The sequence below is a fragment of the Gracilinanus agilis genome, chromosome 5, assembly GCF_016433145.1.
Source record: "Gracilinanus agilis isolate LMUSP501 chromosome 5, AgileGrace, whole genome shotgun sequence".
NCBI classification, from domain to species: Eukaryota; Metazoa; Chordata; class Mammalia; order Didelphimorphia; family Didelphidae; genus Gracilinanus; species Gracilinanus agilis.
The window spans coordinates 73,764,858-73,782,408 of NC_058134.1; the positions used below are offsets into that span (position 1 = coordinate 73,764,858).

The 17,551-nt window shown below is 37.4% G+C and overlaps 1 protein-coding gene across 1 annotated transcript in view; it reads left to right on the forward strand.

Moving 5' to 3' along the window:
• Positions 1 to 17,551, forward strand: part of LOC123249833 — a 44,370-nt gene that overhangs the window by 16,167 nt on the left and 10,652 nt on the right. The window contains exons 5-7 of the mRNA XM_044678942.1: positions 1,809 to 1,880; positions 4,684 to 4,770; positions 9,735 to 9,872. Coding sequence (XP_044534877.1) covers positions 1,809 to 1,880; positions 4,684 to 4,770; positions 9,735 to 9,872 — 297 coding nt within the window. The remainder of the gene's footprint in view (positions 1 to 1,808; positions 1,881 to 4,683; positions 4,771 to 9,734; positions 9,873 to 17,551) is intronic.

The following is a 17,551-nucleotide window of genomic DNA, read 5'->3' on the forward strand; positions in this document are numbered from 1 at the left end:
TGGACTACCTTGGCTTTTGGCATCCTGAGATCATCTGTGGATAACTGTGAGAACCCCAAAGCCACCCTCAGCTCTAAGCTGTGCTGGTCAAGCCTGGCTGGAACCAGGTTTGAAGCAGCCACCCAGAGACTCCAGTACTGCTCCTTTGGGCTCTGCCTGCTTAGATCACTAAGATTAGAGTAGAGAAGTCCTCCCCTTGCCCTGTGGTTTTGCCATTTAGGTTTTAATGTAGAATTCCCTATCCTACCTTTTAGATGAACATAATTAAACCTGTTAAAACCTTTTACCTTGCCTGCTTGTTTCTAAGACTCTGGCTTAGTGGTGAGCTGGTGACAGTTGGTGACATTCTTGCAGTTATCAGCAGCTTAGCTGTTCACTCTGATCTCTCCATCCTGGTCCTGTCTCTCCTACAACCCAGTGTGTGTACCCACAACCATTTAGATTATATTGTAACATCCCTGGTGCCCTCCATATATCCATATTTTTCACAGGGGGTAGGGTTTGTACAAAAAATTTTAATATAATAAAATATAATAAAAATATAATAAAATTATACATTTTATATCCTATAATGCTCTCTGTCTTTTGTTTGGTCAAAAATTCTTCCCTTATCCATAGATCTGACAGGCAAACTATTCCATATTCCCCTAATTTGCTTCTGATATCACCTTTATATCTTAATCATGTACCCACGTTGACATTATCCAGGTCTGTGGTATCAGATGTTGGTCTATCCCCAGTCTCTGCCGTAACATTTTCCAATTTTCCCAACAGTTTTTATCACATGGTAAATTCTTGTCCCCAAAGCTTGGTTTATTAACTTATTAATAACTCAAACAATAAATTATTATGGTTGTTTATTACTAGGTATCCTGTAACTGATCTATTCCACTAATTCACCACTCTATTTCTTGGCCAGTGCCAAATTATTTTGATGATTATCACTTTGTAATATGATTTGAGATCTGGCACTTCTAGGTTACTTTCCTTCATACTGATTCCCTTGATATTCTTCACTTTTTGTTCTTTCAGACATGTTTTATTACTATTTTTCTAGCTCTATCAAATAATTTTTGGCAGTTTAACTAGTACAGCACTGAATAAATAGATTAATTTAGTCAAAATGTTTTCTCAGCTTAGCCATGAGCAATAAAATATTTTTCCAGTTGTTTGGATCTGACTTTATTTGTCTGAAAAGTGTTTTAATTACGTTCATATAGTTTCTGGGTTTATCTTGGCAGGTGGACTCCCAAGTATTTTATGTTATCTATTGTTAATTTAATATGGAACTTCTTTTTCTATCTCTTGCTTCTTGGCTTTATTGGTAATACATAGAAATGCTGATGATTTAGGTGGGTTTATTTTATTATCTTTCTGTTTCAAATATATTTTTTAAAACAACCTATTGTTAGATTCTGGTTTCTAATTCATTCTGCTATCTGCTTCCATTTTATGGATGAGTTCATCTTATTCATATTCACAGTTATGATTACTAATTATATATTTCCCTCCATACTGTTTTCTTCTGTTTCGCCTTTTCTCTCTCTTTTTACCCTGACCTTCCTTCAAATGTCTGTTTTGTTTCTGACCACTGCCCGCTCTTCATCGTCAATATGCTTACAATATAGTCATCTATTCACATGAAAATGATCAGAATGGTATCAAATTTCAAGTTTTCAAAAGAGAAAATGAATAAATTAATTCAATAGGGAAAAATAAATGTCTCATCCATTTCTACAATTCTCACAGTAGTTCTATTTAAATAGTTTTTTCATTATTAAATTGAAAAAAGTATATAATTATTTTAGTGAATGAAGAGGATGAAGTTGAAAAGAAAATTGTTTTGCCTGGTCCATGTCCAAGCTGGGAAGATCTATTCAGTAAGTATAACAGTTAATGTTTTTGAATTATATTAAGAGAAAATTGATTTTATATTTTATAAATGTGTCAGAGTCATATTACACTTTTCTCTGTAAAGTTTGTCCTGGTCTTTGATAGTCTAGAAAAAAATAGAAAAATGGAAAGCCTTTATGTCATTCAAATCAGCTGGGTGGCACAGTGGATAGAGTGCTGGTCCTGGAGTCAGGAAGACTCCTTTTTTCTGAGTTCAAATCTGATCTCAGAGACTTATCATCCATCTGACTCTGGTCAAGTTTATTAAACTTGTTTACCTCAGTTCCTCATTTGAAGTAAAATGATCTGGAGAAATAAATGGCAAACCATTTTGGTATTTTTGCCAAGAAAACCCCAAATAGGGTCAGGAAGAGGCAGAAACAACTATACAAGAACAATATGTCCCTCAAACATGGCCAGAAACTTATCAGACTGAGTTATGCACAAAAATGATCCTTATTAACATTGTTGTCAAACTTTGCATACTCCATCGTATAGAATAACCATCAGTTTTTTCTTTTTATCTGGATTTGTGATTTCATAAATGTAGGCAGTCCTGGGTGAGGAAGCTCTCTCTAATAAGGCAGAGTCATAGTTGCTGCAGATCTTAGAATCTCAGAGAATTGTCTGAGATGGTGGTTCAGAGGCAGGGCTAAGTGGTTCCAAGCATACAGGTGGCTCAGGGCACAGAGGGTCAAACCTAGAGTCCAAAAGATAAGTCCAAATCCAGCCTCCGGCACCTACTAGTTTTATGATCCTAGCAATTCACTTATCTTCTGTCTGCCTCAGTTTCCTCAACTGTAAAATAGGGATGATAATAGCATCTACCTCAGTGTCCTGTTGGGAAAATCAAGTGACATGACATTTTTAAAGTGCTTAGAATAGTGCCTGGTACATTGGAGATACTTAATAAATGTTTATTCCTGCCTCCCCTCTTCAGGCAATAGTTGGCAGAAGCAGGAATTGAACCAAGGTTTTTCCTATTCCAAGATTATTGCTTAGCCTTTGATAGCCTAGGAAACTTTGAAAGAAAATAATAAATATTGCTATTTTACGTATGAATATAATTAGAATGATTCCTACTTTCTTGTCAAATCTTATATGTTCATTTTTAATGGCATATTGATCATGATTTTTCTATTCCTATCTTCCCCCTAAAAGTAGAGGGGATTTTGTGGGACTCTCACATATTTTCAGAAGAGGAATTAAATTAATGCAACAAGAAAATAAGTATCTCATTCTTTCCCCCAAATTCTTATAAAAATACATGCTTAATTTTTTTTAACCTATTGAAGAAAATATATGTAATTTTGTAGGTCAGACATCGGTGAGATCATTGACAAATCTTTTGGATCTAGTTTTTGAATTAAACGGTCAGAGAAATACAATTATCCAAGATCACATTATCAGCAGTAATTATAATATTAGCATATATTTTTAATAACTATTTGAAATTGATTCAATAGGATTTGATCTTAGGTCTACAAATATATATTCTTTTATTTAATTTTTATCTTGATATCTTCAAACTAAGGGAATCAATAAAAATAAAATAGATGTTGAAAAATAAAGAAATGGAATGCCAACAAATCTTGTTTAGTTTTTATTGACATTTTCTCCAGGTTGTTATTATATCTTCATATTCTTTTGGGATGCAGAGAGCAAGATAAGAGGGTTCAGCACTGTACATATTTCAGTACGTTTTTTGTACTTAAAGACCAAAAAATGGTGAATTGAGTACAATATCTAAATGAGCAAACCAGGAGGATTATGCCACTTTGTGATGTTCTGATTTGGTTCTGTACGTAGTTTTTAAGAATCTGAAAACTTAGAGAGATGGTGAGAATTTTTCACGCTGCTGAATATTCTGCAGAGAAAATACTCCTCTCATTTCCCTATTAATTAATTAACAAACATTGAAAGTATTAAGCCTCTGCTATGTTCCAGACATTGTACTAGCCCCGTGGTTCCCAAAGTGGGCACTACTGCCCCTTGGTGGGTGCTGCAGCAATCCAGGGAGGCAGTGATGGCCACAGGTGCATTTATCTTTCCTATTAATTGCTATTAAAAAATTTTTTTAAACCCTTGTACTTCGGTGTATTGTCTCATAGGTGGAAGATTGGTAAGGGTGGGCAATGGGGGTCAAGTGACTTGCCCAGGGTCACACAGCTGGGAAGTGTCTGAGGCCGAATTTGAACCTAGGACCTCCTGTCTCTAGGCCTGACTCTCACTCCACTGAGCTACCCAGCTGCCCCCTATTAAAATTTTTTAAATTAATTTCCAGGGGGCTAAGTAATATTTTTTCTGGAAAGGGGGCAGTAGGCCAAAAAAGTTTGGGAACCACTGCTCTAGACACTGGGGAAAAATACAAAGAATGAAACAGGCTCTATTCACAAGGGTCCTATATTCTAATGGAGAAGATGATAAATACCCTTATAATATATTTATAAATATACATAGCATACATAAATGTAATGTTAATATAAAAACAAAGTAAATAAATGAAAATTGTACAAAGTAATTAAATACAAAATAATTTGAAAGGAAGGACACTATAATATATAGACGTATATATGTATGTATTTGAACATATAGCCTTAAATAGAGAGCTGAAATATTCAAAGAAATTAAACAAGATAGGCACGGGGGGGGGGGAACATAACAAAAGACCAGGTATTTGCATACATACATACATGCTTCCACATAGAAGTTAAAGGTTAGTAAATAATTAGCAAGTAATTTTATTTCATCTGTAACAATATCTATTTTCTTTTTTTTTCTTCATCCCAGCCAATAAAGAAAACCCCTCAAGACTTTCTGATGTGTCTCTGTCAATTACAAGTCTAATACAACAATTAACCTTAGACAAAGTAGTTGGTAAGTAGGGAATTATAATGGTAGGATTCTGAAATTTGTTTATACGTGACAGTGATAGAAAAAAGACCTAGAAGTTAATCATGTTTGCCAACCCATAAATTGTCCCCACCGGCTTTAAGTTTGCTCTCTGGGCCACAAAGAATACTTAAATCCTGTTCCATAAAACAGTCTTTCAAATACTTGATGGCAACTATGATATTCCCACCAAGTCCTCTTTTCCTGATGCTAATAGCTTCAATTTTTTTCAAGTATACTTTAATTGGCATGGTTTCAAATACCCTGTTAAAATAGGAACTGAACTCTAACACAGTTAGAATAGAGCAAAACTATTACTTCCCATGTCTGGACTTTCTCCTTTCATGAGAGCATGACTTAATAACAGAAAAACTACTAATAGGCTGTTTTACTTCAGACAAATATATTTTAATATAGGGGGAAGTGTGGCATCTAAAGGATGACTAGTTATTGATCTCTTCAAACATTAGGATTTTGTGACCACTTCTAATCTTCAGCAAGTGTTACAATTCACATGTTTCAATGATAAATTGGCAAGATATTTCTCTAGAACATCTTATAGATATATAACCTAGGACATGATCAGAAATATATAATAACAAATGTAACACAAAAAAGAAATTAAATGCGTCTAGGAAGACAAAGTATAAAACATCTCCAGTTATAATTTTGATAAATTATGATTGAAATACTTGCTTAGGCAACAGTAACTCATGGAAGCTGTCCAGTAAGGCAAAGAAGGATTAGATCTATACTGACCCAGCAAGGTTTGAAAAGAATTGAATTTCTAAATCTTTAAAAAAAATTTAAAAAATCTCTTTAGAGATAAATATAGATGATTTATTAGACGACACAAAAGAAGTCAGTCCAACTCCAGCATGGATAGATGTTTCATCAAGACGTTCCCAAGAGTCTCTTCAACAAAATAAAGTATCTGGTAAGAAAAGACACTGTTAATCACTAAGCACTTAATAAGCATCTTTTAAGTCAGGCACTGTACTAAGAGCTGAGGATATAGAAAAAATGCCAGAAAGAAAAGTCCCCTCCTTTGAGGCGTTCCCAATCTAATGGCAGAAACAAGCAACAAATACATACAAATAAGCTATAAACAGGTAAATGGGAAATAGTGAGATCAGAAAGGCTTCCTATAGAAGGTGAGATTTTAGTTGGTACTTAAAGGATGCAGGAGAGGCAGAAATAGGGAGGGAGAACATTCTGGTATTAAAGACAGTTAAAGAAAATGCCAGGAATCCAGACATAGTCTTCTTTATGGAATACCAAGGAAGGCAGATTTTTAGATGAAAGAAAGGATATAAATTATAAGAATAGAATTGGGAAGCGGAGGGGGAGGTTATTAAGGGCTTTGAATGCTAAACAGAGGATTTTGTATTTGATCCTGGAAGTGATAGGGAGCCTATGAAGTTTATTGAGTGGGAGACAAAGGGAAAGGTAGTACATGGTTGGACTCACAGTTCAGGAAAAAGCCTTTGGCAGTTGAATGGAGGATGGACTGGAGTTGGGAAAGACTTGTGGCAGGCAGGCCAACCAGCAGGCTATTTTGCAGTAGTCTAGATGTGAGGTGAGAAGAGCCTGCAGCAGGAGGCAGAAGAGAGAAGAGGGTACATTGGAGAGAACTTGCAAAGTAGGTAGGAGAATCATCAGCATGGTGATGATAATTAAATCCATTAGGATCAATGACACGATCAAGTGAATTAGTATAGAAGGAGAAAAGAAGAGGGGCTAGAACAGAGCCCTGTGGAACATTTATGGTCATAGATTGTGACCTGGATGATGATCCTGCAAAAGAGACTGTGAAGAAGTGATCAGATAGGGAATAAGAGGACCAGGAAAGAGTGCTGTCCACCAAATCTAGAGAGAAGTGTGTATTAAGGAGAAAAAGGGGATCAACAGTGTCAAAAGACTTCAAAGAGGTCAAGAAGATTAAGGACCGAGAAAAAGTCAATGGGTTTGACAATGAGGAAATCATTGAAACAAGCACTTTTGGCTAAATGATGAAATTGGAAGCTGGATTTTAGGGGATTAAGAGAATGAGAAGTGAGAAAATGAAGGCATTTATTGTAGATAGTCTTCCCAAGAAGTTTATCTACAAAGGGCAGACGAGACAAAGCATAACCGTCGGGATGGAAGGATGGCATGAGAATTTTTTTGAAAATGAGGGAGACATTAGTATGTTTGGAGGCAGTGGAGGAGTCAAGAGGCAGTGAGACAAATGTAACAAACTCAAATAAGCCAAATCCATATAGGAATACAAAGTTTAGAAGATCTATAGTTACAATTCTGATAAATTGTGATAAAACTTAATTGTTTATGCAATTAGCAATTCATGATGGTTAGCTAATAAAGCAAAGAGAAGATCCATCTGTATTGGTCTAACAGGGCTTTTTTAAGGTATTGAATTATATCTCTGTTTATCTCTTTGGAAAAAATATAGATTTACTAAAGGATAAAAAAGAAGATGTTTTAAAGTTATCCCAGATGGATATCCCAGATGGATCCCAGTTGTCCCAAGAGCCACCAGACCCTCTCTTCTTACTATTCCTGCTAAGGGCACTTCTTTCTCCTAGTCACCCATGCTCCTACCTACATACAATCCTTGATTCTTCACTATCATCTCCAATTACTTCCAATTGATTGGAGCTTGTCAATTCTATGCCCCCTTCTCTCCTCTGACACGGTCACCACCCTAATGTAGGCTCTTAATCGCCTCACTTCTGCACTTTTGCAATAATCTAATAGTCTCTCCTCCACCCCCATCCCGTTTAAGTTTTCCTTCAGTCTAGTCTCTCTTCCCCTCAGCAGTCAGATTGGTCTTCTTCAAGTGCAAATCTGATCATATAACCACCCTTCCCCAAAAATTCCACTGACTTCCTATCATTTTGGGGATTGATATAAAATCCTCTGGTATTCAAAGCCCTTCACTATGTGGCTGCCTCCTACCTTTCCAGCCTCCTTACACCCACATAGTATGCTGTCGAGTGACACTATCCTGTTGTTCTTTATACAAGACAGCCCATGTCCCGACTCCAAGGATTTTACTACTCTGCCTCTATACTCTCTTAATAAGGAGACTGTTACTTCCCCTCTACGGGGTATCATAGTTCTGTCTATCCAGCCCAGGATTCTCCCTCTGATCCATTTCCCACCAGCTCCTCAGCTTTTGGACCTCTCCGGAATTCTCCATCGTGCCCCTGGCTGAGGACTTTCTCCCTTGCCCCCTGCTTTTTAGCTTCCTTTTGCATGTTGTCTTCCTCCATTAGCTGGTGAACTCTTTGAGGGATTTTTATTTGTATCCCCAGGATTTAGCACAGACACAGACGAGGTACTTCATATATTATTTATTTTATTTATGAATGTAAATGAATTGACTTACAGGCTCAGATAAGGCTGTCTTTAATAGTTCCCAAGGCATAAACACTCTTAGATACTGCCAACTCCTAAAAGAGGATGGCTAATAGGAGTTGACATAATATTATCATTATCTAGCATTTAGATAGTGCTCTAAGCTTTGTGGGGCCCTTGGATACATCTCATTTGATCCTCATGATAACCCTGTATAGATGCTATGATTATCCCCATTTTACAAATGATGAATCTGAGACTGAGACAGGTCAAGTGGCTTATTTAGAGTCAAGCATCTGATAAACGTCCGAGGCGGGATTTGAACTTGGGTGTTCCTGACTTCAGGGCCAGTTTCATGCCATTAACATAGGATTTACTTGTATTATCTTCTCAGAACAATCCTGAGAGGTAGGTTTTAGAGGTATTGCTTTCCTCCTCTTTTGTGACTGGCTATGGCACATGCCAGAGGGAGGAATCAAACTAAAATGTCTCCAGTGCAGTTTTTTTTTTGTAACTGACATTCCATCTTAGAATCAATCCTGTGTATTGGCTCCAAGGCAGAAGAGCAATAAGAGCTGAGGGTTAAGTGACTTGCTCAGGATCACCCAGCTAGGAATGTCTGAGGTCAGATTTGAACCCAGGACTGCCCCCTCTATGTAGTTTTGATGAGGTTTCCACTAGGTTGTAAGAAAGGAAATTCTGGCAAAGGCTCCATAGACCAGGAAGACCAGGAGAGTTCATGTAAACTCTTGGGATGGGGCAGATAAGAGTATAAGTCAGAAGGACAGGGGAAATGCCAAGAATGCTATGGGTGCAGCCAATGAGGGGACGATTCCAGGTGACCTTGCTTTTCTTCTTTAGTTGTCACTAAGGATTTGTCTAGAGATGGAAAAGGTCAGAATAAGCATACCTCCGCTCCACCTATGTGTCCAACACAAAAGATCACTTCCTCTTCATTTCATAAGAAAGGTAAATATTATATAGCAAAGCAGCTGTGGATAGAAAAGGAGCATTTGTAAATGTGACACATGCTCTAGGACTGGAGAATTATCCTATGCATCATCCTATATATTTTCAGTTTTTTATTTCTATAAATATTCTGACAGGCATTTGATTTTATGCCATATTACTTGGGAGACTTCCATAATGCAGTCTAGCTGATAAGCCCTTTCTCCATCACTAAGGGAAAATGAGCCCTAGGACTCTGTGGGGTCAAAGAGGAAAGGGGAGTAGTTTCATGGACCCCAGATTTCCTACCTCCTGTCAGCTCCACTCATGCTCTCCTCTACTGTTTGTGACTCTGCCCCCTCTTCCCCTGACCGGCTCCCTTGGATGGAAGATGCAGAGCCAGCTGGGAACCCTGATTCTCTCCCAATTCTTTCCCAACCAGTGAGCTCCTGGCCAGTCAGTGTTTGTCTTTACACAGGTGGGCAGGCCCAATGGGGGCAATGTGGCAATGTACAACTACTCCCTTGCCAACACCCCTTTTTCTCCTACTGCCTGACACCCCTTTTAGATAAAATAAATTAGCTGTGTCACTAAAAAATCGAATGCTTTCTTTCATCTATCTTTTCTCTTGGAATCTGTAGAGCCAGTTTTCCAAATGGGAAAAAAGCAGCCTTCCTTCTTGACAAGTTTTGGAATAGAGCTACAGGCCAAAATGCCTCCTCCAGACAGAAACTGCCGCAGGACCAGGGATTTTCTTTCAGTAACTAAACATTTTGCAGGTAATTAAGGAATATAACGTTTTAATGACTTATTGAGGTATTGTGGAAAGGAGTTTAATTAAAGAGAAACCAAAAGTTAGTCAGCAGGTGAACAAGCTTTAATGCCACATCCTCATTTCTGTGGTGGACAGAGTCCAGGAGAACATAAATATGGTGTATGTCCATCTGACTTCGGGTGGCTCTTTGGAATGGCCACCACAGGGGGACATGCAAGGGATTTTTCTCCATCTTTATGGAATCTGCTTCTGCTTAGGATCTCCTCCCCCTCCCTTCACTTTGCCCAATCTCTTGGCACTTATCCCTTTCTTCAAAAACTCCTTCTACCCTGGTCACAGGTCTCATTCACAATGCCTGTAAGTCTGGTTTTTTTCTCCTGAAATGCAGAGTCCATATAATCAGAGCCACTTTTAGACCTGTATTAACCTTTGTCTTCCCACACCCACCCAAAAAATGCACACAGGAAACCTTTCAACTCCCTTTCAGTTTCTCACCAGGTTAGCTGTCAAAAACTTAGAAAAGATTAGAAAAGTCTATGTGGCAGCTTCAGAGATAGGAGAGTAAGAGGATTTTGGTGGGCCCGTGGAGGAGCAGAGGAGGAGGCAGACCTGACTGGAAGAAGACAAATCAATACACACACACACACACGCACACACAGAGGAGGGAGAGAGAGAGGTCTTAAAAACCAGTCTTTGTAATATGTCCTCTTCATAGGTTGGAGACTGCTGGCACCCATCTCTTACCTGGTACAGATCATTTAATCTGAGGTCATCTAAAAAAACCACTCATTTTGCCAATTACAAATTGTTGTTAACTTTTCACCCAACAGTTTGACCATACAGAGAAATGATAGCAGAATGAATGGATGTTAGCTTTTGATCAGGCGGCTTACCTGATCAGGCTGCCCAGTTCTTCATTCTGGGTTGGCTTATTCTTTAACACCTAACAAAACCCTAGACTGCCTCTGGCTGCCATCCAGGCAGTGTCATGAGGAAATGAACTTGATTTAATGTTAGTCTAAGTAGAATACAACTGAGAAAATAAACCTGATATCAAAACACTGTTTTAATGCATCCCACATAAAATATTATTTTTGTGTTATTTGCTATTATAGGTCATATGTGCTCCTGTTTCCTCCTCTATTGCTCTGCCTCTGATTTAGGTTTCCTCCTCCTCCATGCCCCAGCCCACCATATCACACACTCTGATAGAGGTATCAGTTATTTGCAGTGAAACAACCAAACAATATTCTCCAAAGGTGAGGCGGAGAAACAACCAGACAAAGCACAAATGAATGAACAGTATCTAAATAATACTAAAAGCTGGAAGTAGTCTTCTTTATTAGGAGCCATTGGGTCTTTTAATGCCTCAATCGTCTAGTCAAATTTCTATTCAATGAGTTTTAGAAATTATATCTGGGTGAAATATTTTTATTAACAAATTTGCACTGAATAATTGGAAGGTTGGATGGATTATATCTGTGCTGTAGATTTTAATATACTAATGGGAAGTTTGTCTCATTTCGTCTCCTAACATAAGGAAATGTTCTTTCTGGTCATTCAGTAAAATAAATGTATTTGACCCTTTTGTTTGGTCCTTAAATATTCATTCAGATTAATAGGCTAGCCATAAAACTAGAAGTATAATATGTTGATTATTGTGACATAGTTCCAAATGGAGTATCGTGCTCTTCTGAACTACTTGCAAGTTTATTTGTTCTTTTTAAACTGGTGTCAGTGCATTTCTATGGGATCATACATCCCCATTTCCTTTGGCACAGGATTAAGTAAGGTATTCAGGGCCATAATTTATTGATTGCTTAATTTATTTAGTAAATATTCAGTGGCTGCAACTTGCATGGCATTTTTGCCATCATATGTAGTTATTTTTGGCTTTGTGCTATTTTTTAAATGATCATAAATATAATTCTTTAGCACTGCAGTTACTGCAGATGAGGGAAATAGAAAGTATGAGATATGTTGGAAATAGTAAAAAAAAAAAAAAGGAACTATTAGTTACAAAGCTATGAAAGTAACATTTGAGCATTCTTCCAAGTTATTGGTTTAATTTCTTTCTCTTTTAATGTGATGATACTCTGCTTATTTTTTAATATAAGCAGAAAAGGAAAGTGAATTATGCAAGTTTCAGAGTCAGCAAGAGAGAGATTTTTCTCCCACAACCGGTCCTTTCATTAAAAAAAAGGAGCCATGCTCAGGTAATTACATTTAATTTGCTATATGAACAAAATATTGCTTTGTATATTAATGGTAAGTATGCTAGTGAAAAACCTGCAATTTGAAATATTAATACTGGGATCAACCTACTTTCACCTAGGTCATATATTTTTTTCTGGGCCTCTATGACCCTTTTTATTGAATAATATAATTTTGGCAGAGTTATTTTTTATTTGGCAGAACATAGCATCAAACGACTTGGAAATTTAACACTTAAAAGTTAAACTATTTTATTGGCATCTTATAGTTTTAAATTAGAAAACAAATAATAAATGTCCTTATTGTATTAGAATAGTTTTGCTCATAAAAGACAATAACCCCTTACCTTTAGGGAACTGCCACATTCTGTACCTTTATTCATTCAAATGTGATGCCCTCCACAAAGTCCTAGTCCAGTCACTGTCACTAGGATTAAAACAAAACAAAATAAAGAGGGCTTCTATCAAGGCAATAAAAAAAGGACATAAGAAGGAAAAGATTTAAGTATCATGTAAAGGAAGAGGACAAAAGAGAAGGGTAGAACAGGTAGGAAGGCCACTTAGGAGACTTTTGAATTAACTGCAATAGGGTGGAGGACATGAAAGTGGAGTGGAAGAACTAGTCTTAGAGATATTTCAAGAGAATAAATGAGAGTACTTGGTGTAGGTTATGAATGTCAGAAAGAAGAAGGAAGAACCAAATTGATCTCAAGTTTCTTGAGGGAGACCCTAGAAGAATAGGGGTACCACCAAAAGAAATGTGTCCTTTGGAAGGAGAGGCAATCAAACCATCAATCAATGAACATTTATTTATTGAACACCAACTATATTCTAGGCTCTAGGACAGTCTCTGCCCATAAGAAACTTACATTCTACTATGGGAATATGATATATTTATAGATAAGAGGTGAGGCAGTATGCCTCTGTGGAGAGAGCTGGAGCTCTGGACTCAAAAGACTTGGGTTCAAATCCTCCTCTGGATCCAAACTACAGGTATAACTTTGGGCAAGTGACTGTGATCTCCATGAGTCTCCCATGACTCAACTTCAGACTAAGGAGATTGGCTTCTATGACCTTTGAGCGCCATTCTAGGCTTAGATCTATGTTCTTTTCTCCATACAGAATATAAAGAGAAGAAATACAGGTCTCTAAGCATTCTCCCCGCTCTAAAATTCTACAGTTCTTCCATGTTTATATTATCAAATGAGAATAATTTAGAGTCTTGGCTCTAGATCCAAAGGTGTGCCTAGTGGCATCTAGTTTAATTTCCCCTCCCTATTTTACAAATGAGAAAACTGAGGTCAAGCAAAGTGAAAGCCCAGTTTCCAGAGACAATGCTTTTTCCATTATCCTATGCTGTCTACTAATCACAGAGTATGATGATGATAGTTAGCATTTCTGTAGCACTTTAAGGTTTGCAAAGTGTCTTTAACTTGCAACTCTGGTAGAAATTGGCTATTATAATCCCAATTTACTGGGGTTGGAACTGAGGCAGAGAGAGGTTGAATGCCTTTCCCCAGGGTCACCCAGCTAGCAAATGTCTGGGATAGGATTTAATTCTGATCTTCTTGACTCTAGGTTCAGGTCCCTGTCCACCGTACCACTTGGCTGCTCCTACAATCTAGTATTAAAGCTTAGAATTTCTTTCCTTTTAGCTTACATTTCTGAGATGTCAAAATTGTAACAGAAGAAATGAAAAATGTTCTTTTCACAGGGTTTATGTATGTGGTCAATGCTTGGACAATTTCACAATCAGTGCCTACAAAGCAGGTGAGCATAGATCGATTATTTGTGAAAATCCCTCATCTTATTTTTGCAAAGAATTTAAAATTTTATTTCCAGGCCAAGCTTTTAAGGCAGTTTCCCCTTTAGCTATTTTTCTATAAAAGATCCAAAGGATCAATGAAATATAAATTGCCCAGATTTTTAATGCCAATTGGATTTTGTATGGTTTAATGATAAATCCCAGCTAGGTTTTCTGGACTTACATTCTCTTCGACATTCAACAGTTATGCTTTCAAGATTTATTTAGGCCCCAAACAATTATAATTATGTAAAGATTGTGGCTGTGTAGCCATTGTCATCATCTGGTATATGAGTGTTACACCGTAGGGCAGAACATAATAGATGTAGCCTTGGAAGATAATTGATACCTTCTTCAATCTAACGAGGAAAGAAGCTGAGATTTAAATTCTAACTCTTCTTTTTTATTATTAAAAATAAACATCCCAGCTGTGTGACCCTGGGCAAGTCACTTGACCCCCATTGCCCACCCTTACCAATCTTCCACCTATGAACCAATAGACAGAAGTTAAGGGTAAAAAAAAATATATATATATATATAAACAAACCACCTTACTTTCCATCTTAGTATTGGTTCTAAGGTAGAAGAGCAGTAAGGGCTAGGCAATGGGGGTTAAATGACTTGACCAGGGTCATCCAGTTAGGAAGTATCTGAGATATGATTTGAACCCAGGTCCTTCTGTCTCCAGGCACTCTATCCACTATTCCACCTAGCTTCCCTGCCACTATCATTCTTTAGATCTGGCCTCAAGACACTTACTGGCTTTGTGACTCTTACAAGTCACTGAATCCCCATTGCTTAGCCCTTACCACTCTTTTGCCTTGGAACCAACATACAGTATTAATTCTAAGACAGGAGGTAAGGGTTGTGTTTTTTTTAAGACTAGATTTTTAAATAATACTAAGTCCTTTCAGAACACCTAGAAGGAAAAGAAACATCTACATTAATTAGATAATTATATACTGTGATATGGTTTGCCAATGAGCCTAGCCCAGAGGACATCAGAAGGTAGTAGATTGCTGGGGCTCTGCAGGAATTCTGCTCATCTTGTTTATAGGACTTTAAAGGAGTTACTGACCAATTCTATATATTAGATAGCTATTATTTATCAAATGATTATCTATAAGGTCAAATTAGTCAAGTTCCCATCTTCGGGACACTGACATCTGACAGGAATATTTAGTTTGTAGCTTCTAAAGGACGGACCTATAGTGTTGAAAGTGGAAGTCCATTTATGAGGATTTGTAAAATCCCATGAAACACTGCCCAATTTACCAGTGCATGTATCCATGGAGTTATAATAATATATTTAAATGTTTGTAAAGAGTTACCTCCAGAATATGAATCTTCAAAAATCATAGCTATCTATTTATTGCTTTATTTTCAGGATGTCAATTTACTTCCAGAAAAGATTTTCAAGTCACAAAAGCCAAGACGTACTACAGTCAATAAAGCATTCAAATGATGGCATTCTATTGATATTAACTTGTGTAGTTACATTACCAGATTGTTATATTCTCTTGCAGTATAAATTGCCAAATAAAATCTTTTAAATGTGATTGTGAAACAAAGTCTTTGAAAACATTTTCAGGAATTCCGGTAAGATGGCGGTGTAGATGGAGCGAATCTTAAAACCTCCTCACCCTTACACACCCAGATAGAAAACAATGTGCTTCGGGAAGAAAGAGGACCAAATCTAATAACGAGACAGAGCAGGGGGGAACCCTACTGCAGCACAACTAAAGGAGTACGCCAAGAAAAAGGCTGCAATACTTGAACTACCGGGACTGAGGGCATAGAAGGGGAATCCCAGGATCCCAGGACAGCATACCCCAAATGCTGTGCGGAGTCTCCAGCGGCTGGGAAATCTCAGGGCCGGAGGGTGCACTGGTCAGGAGAGAGGGCCTTGCTGGCATAGGACTCAGGGAGGCAAACACAGGCACTGGAGAGGTGACTGGAGGAGGAAACCAGAGAAACACAGCAAAAACGCCCAGAAGATGGTGGCTTAGAGAGAGCCAAACCCCAGAGCGCAGACAGCTTGGCTTCCTCATACCGAGATAGAGAATGCAGGGTTTCAAGAGAAAAGAAAACCAGATCAAACACAGCTGATAACGCAGGGGACCCCACTGCTGGAGAGCTCAGTTCAGAGAAAAGGCTCCTTCTTGTCACCCCATCTTTTTTGGGTTTTTTTGTTTGCTTGTTTGTTTTTCCCTCCCCTCCAGGTTTTGAGATTTTAGCCTCAGGGCAGATTAATCCAATCAATACAGGATTAATCCCAACAATTGGACAGAGGAGAAGTCTTCCAAGGGCAGAGAAAGTAACTACAAACCTTTGCCCCTGGAGGGAAGATCTTTCATCAAAGATCATTAAATACATCTGCTCAAACTAGCAGAACAAGGAAGGGAAAAAACATGAGTAAGCAACAGAAAAAGAGAAAAGAAATGACAATTGACAGCTTCTTTCAAGGAAGTGAAAAGGGAGCAAATGAAACAGAAATAGAAGAAGAGGAAGTAGTTCCAGCGAACTGGACACAGGTTTTGGAAGATCTCAAAATTCAATTAACTCAAGAATTTAAAACTCAATTAAGTCAAGAACTTCAGGAATTCAAAAAACAATCAAGAGAGACTGAAGACAATTTGAAAAAGGAAATACATGAGCTAAAACAAGAAAATAAAGTCTTAAAAGCCAGAATTGGCCAGCTTGAAAATGAAGCAATGAAGGCAAAAGATGATCTACAAAGAAAATCAGACCAGAAAGAGAAGGATGACCAAAAAGCAAGGGATGAAATTCAGTCTTTAAAAAACAGAACTCAACAACTAGAAGAAAATGACTTCACAAGGCAGCAAGAATATATTAAACAAAATAAAAAAAATGAAAAATTTGAGGAGAATATGAAACACCTCATTGATTCAACCAAAGATCTGGAGAATAGAGCTACAAGAGACAACTTAAGAATGATTGGTTTACCAGAACATCATGATAAAAGAAAAAAGTTTAGATAGCATTTTAGAAGAAATTATCAGAGAAAATTGCCCAGAAATTCTTGAACAAGAGGGAAAAGTGGAAATTGACAGGATCCACAGATCACCTCCTACATTTAATCCACAATTGACAACTTCCAGGAATATTATAGTCAAATTAAAAAACTACCAGACCAAGGAAAAAATATTACAAGCTGCCAAAAAGAAGTCATTCAGATATCAGGGAACCACAGTTAGGATAACACAGGATCTGGCTGTATCTACATTGAAGGACCAGAAGGCATGGAACACAATATTCAGGAAAGCAAGAGAACTGGGTCTACAACCAAGAATCAACTATCTAGCAAGACTAACTATATTATTGCAGGGTATGGTCGTTCAAAAAAATTGAGGACTTCCAAACATTCATCAAGAAAAAACTGGACTTAAACAGAAAGTTTGCTGCCCAAACCCAGAACTCAAGAGAATCAACATAAGGTAATTAAGAGAATGGGGGGAGGAGAAAAAAAAATCTTTTCTTTAAGGGGCACAACAAGTTCAATCAATTTATATCCCAAGAAGAAAAGAAGGTATTGACAAATATTAACAATTATTATTACCAACAGGGTAACTAGAAGAAGTTTACATAGAGGGAACAGGGACAAACTGTATAGGATGAAATGTCAAGAGATATATAAATATATAT